The sequence below is a fragment of the Festucalex cinctus genome, chromosome 12 (genome assembly GCF_051991245.1).
Source record: "Festucalex cinctus isolate MCC-2025b chromosome 12, RoL_Fcin_1.0, whole genome shotgun sequence".
Lineage (NCBI taxonomy): Eukaryota > Metazoa > Chordata > Actinopteri > Syngnathiformes > Syngnathidae > Festucalex > Festucalex cinctus.
Genome location: NC_135422.1, coordinates 14,829,140 through 14,832,867, shown reverse-complemented (window position 1 = coordinate 14,832,867; position 3,728 = coordinate 14,829,140). Strand labels below are relative to the sequence as shown.

Below are 3,728 nucleotides of genomic sequence, written 5' to 3'. Positions count from 1 at the left end.
ACCATGTTACCTTAGGGGCTCCATAATAACTATAATTTACTTCTTTTTTTTTTCTTTTTTTTTTAAACCTTTCACTGTGAATCCACCTTCTGTCTATCACATGTTTGTGCATATTGCACTCGCCAGCTGCAGATTTGAAAAGTGGGTGTGTCACCACTGTGTGCCACATTAGCAGACAAGATTTTACAAAATCATATTTTTCGTCTCGTTTTTGTTCCTGAACTAAAATGTCCATAGATTTTAGTTCAGTTTTTATTAAGTGAAGTACATTTTAGTCTCGTCTTCATTAGTGAACAAAAAATGCATGCTGATTTCGTCCCAATTATTTATTAATGAGGGTTTTAGTCTAGTCTAGTCCAATTTTATTCCAGTGAAAAAATGTGTGTTGACGAGATTATTTTTGTTTAGTTTTTGTCGACGAAATGAACACTAGTGGAAAGATGTGCAAGTAAAGAAAAAATTGTTGTTAGGCAAAACAAAATGTGTTATTGGTGCAAATATTACGCAGAGTGGCAAAGTGACAACAGCGAATACAGTAATACCGTCACAACAGAGATGAGGGGGAAAAAAATAGAACGTATGTTGTTTTAGTAGCCTGAGAGAAGAAGCTGGAAGAGGTGGTGACCAGGATGTGGGGGTTCCAAGAGAATTGTACCTGCCCCAACTTCCAACTTCTCAAGAGTGGATAGAAGGATTCATATAATCACCTCAACAGTTGGTGAAAGGTTCAGTGGGAGTGACACTTGCAATTGGGCAATACATGACATGCGCCGTGTATGGCATGCAGACCAGAGTGGGGGTGAGGACAAAGAAGCCGCTGCAGACAGTCGCAGGACTCCGGACTCTACCTTGCCCGCCCGACGACAACCTCAAAGGCACTCGGTAAGTTGTGAATCGTCAAAATTGATCCATTTTGTCAGCGTTTTGTCGTTGACTTCAAAATTCTGCTAATGGTCTATAAATGATTCAACAGTTTGGGAAATATTTGGCTCATTTAGTTGTCGATTTGATCTATACAGTGACGCAACATGTTGATTGAACTGCTTGTAATTTAGGAACGTTGATAAAAAATATATATATATAGCTGTGTGTCAACTACATAGCCAGGATAACCGAAATTCAAGTTCGAGAGCTCTTGATTGTGCCCGAGGAGCCATTTGTGTGTGGCGCAGCCAGCAAGGCAAAGACGGACAAACAATCCACAAATGCACTCAACAATAATAAATTATTCAAATGTGTGACAATAATATATAAAATGGAAGTATTAAAACAAAAACACACACAAATGATGAATTCAGGAAGACTCCAACGTAGACGGTCATAAAGACTTGTTAACGGCTACACTCTAAAAAGAGAATTGTCCAACCAACCTAAGATTAAACAGAATTGTTGACCAACTCAATAACATTGCTTCAAGTAGTAACACACAATTAATATATGTATATACATATATATATATATATATATATATATATATATATATATATATATATATATATATATATATATATATATGTGTGTGTGTGTGTGTGTGTGTATGTATATATACACATATAAAATGTATTACAGTCTTCCCTTGCTATAACGCGGTTCACTTTTCGCGGTCTCGCTGTATCGCGGATTTTTTTTTAAGTGCAATTTTGCATATTTTTTTGCAGTAATATACCCATTTTATATAATTTATGAAGTTTTGAACATTATCAATGTTTGAACAAGAGAGAAATGTGAGAACATGTAAATGCCTCAATGAGAAAAGTGTCTAAATTGTGCAGTAGGGGATTTTAGAGCCTTAAAACATTTATAAGAATTGTAAAACATAAAGCTAACTACTTCGCGGATTTCATTTATTGAGGGTATTTTTTGGAACCTAACCCCAGCGGAAAACGAGGGAACACTGTACAAGTAATAGAGAAAGAGTTTCAGAAAATGATGAAGTGGTTTGATGCTAACAGACTGTCTATTAACATTAGTAAAACCAGATTTATGATTTTTAGCTGTAGAAATATTGATGTTGAAGCAATACTGACTGTGCAAGGTACAACAATAGAAAGGACTAATGAAATAAAGTTTTGAGGTCTGATTATTGATGATCACATAACATGGAAATCACATATAAATATGTCAAATCTAAGGTATCACAAACTATTGCAGTTGTACACAAGGCTAAAGATTCATTGAACAAGAATGCTTTATTATTGTTATAAAATTCATTCCATACCTGACCTATTGCATTGAAGTGTGGGGGTGTGCAGCCAAAATTATTATTATTATTTGCGTTTGCGGATACAGAGACCACACTAATCCATTATTTACACAACTAAAAACTTTTAAAATGTAATGAATTGATGGAGTTTAATTGTCTAAAAGTATTTAAAGCCCATCAGGAGAATTTACTAGTTAATATACAGTACAAATTACATTTAAAAAACAAGGGAAAGTGAGTACAAATTAAGAGGAACATATATTTTCTCCCAACAAAATAGAGAACAAAACAAAAAAGAATGATGTATTTGAATTCATGGTGTCAGCTTATGGAACAACCTGGATTGGAAAACAAAATCATCTGAGTCTATCTGTATTTTTTAAAAACTTGACAAAAGCTCAATTGCTGGAAAAATACATAGGACATGCTGCTGAATTATTTTACAGGATCGTTATATTGAAAGCGTCTTGACCGCTCGCTGGCATTTATTCTGTGTTGATTATTTTTTGCTATTGTTGTTAATCAGGGGCAGATAACAAGTTTTACTTCTTTCCGTCCATTTACATTTCTCTTTCTAATGGAATGAAATAAAATTGAATTGAACAAACTCATAATTAATATATTCACTTTGGATTAACGTCATTCAATCGTGTGTTACCACTTGAAGCAATCTTATTCAATTAGTTCAACAATTCTCTTTTTAGAGTGTACGCAAACCCAGGACTTTGACCCCGCTATTCAACACCTAGGTATGCGGAACATACGGCCAAAAGGAAAAAAATAAAATTTCGATGCCAACGGTTCTCCATTTGACCAACCTGTTTTTGCATACAAGGTTCATGTTCATTGGTGAAGTTCCAATGATTTTCTTTTTCTTTTTTTTAACACACCTCTACAGTGCCCTGTAGCCTGTGATTTTTGAGTGTGATAAACTAAAACCAACATATCAAAGCAAACACAAAGAGACAGGTTTTGGAAACAACATTAAGGAACGATGACTTGCACAATTGAGTGCATTCGTCTCAAGGCCGTGCACAGGGTCATCATGACTTGAAAAGGGACACAATCATCGGCAAACTGTATAGTATGACGATTCTCATGTTAGTTCCAGGTAACCCTGGCCCTCGATAGGCACTCTCCTGTCGGTCTTCCATGTCTCCCTCCACCAACACAGCTGATTTGATGAACAGGATTGTTGTCAGGCTTCAACAGTACTTGCTGAAGAGCTGATAATATGAGTCAGCTGTGTTGGATCAGGGAGACATGGAAGACAGGCGGGACAGTGGCTCTGGAGGACCAGGGTTCCCTACCCCTGCTCCAAGTTGATGCGACACGTTTTTCTTCCATTTTCATTTCCTTTGCTGAAATTGCTCTAGTTTAGATTCTGTATCGAATGTGTACGTTAGTAAGGATTAGGAGCGTGACGATATATCGGTATCGCGATAAATCATAACACTTTGTCTCCCGATAGAATATTGATACGCCTACGCAAGTATCGCGATAATTGTAGTTAATATACAGCCAC

At 36.1% G+C, this 3,728-nt stretch overlaps 1 protein-coding gene across 2 annotated transcripts in view; it reads left to right on the top strand.

Annotated features, from left to right (window-relative positions):
* The first annotated feature begins 588 nt into the window (after positions 1-588).
* Positions 589-3,728, top strand: part of LOC144032210 (beta-1,4-galactosyltransferase galt-1-like) — a 9,459-nt gene continuing 6,319 nt past the window's right edge. For both annotated transcript variants that reach the window (XM_077539925.1, XM_077539924.1), the window contains exon 1: positions 589-882. In XM_077539925.1, coding sequence (XP_077396051.1) covers positions 761-882 — 122 coding nt within the window. In that variant the 5' untranslated portion in view covers positions 589-760. The remainder of the gene's footprint in view (positions 883-3,728) is intronic.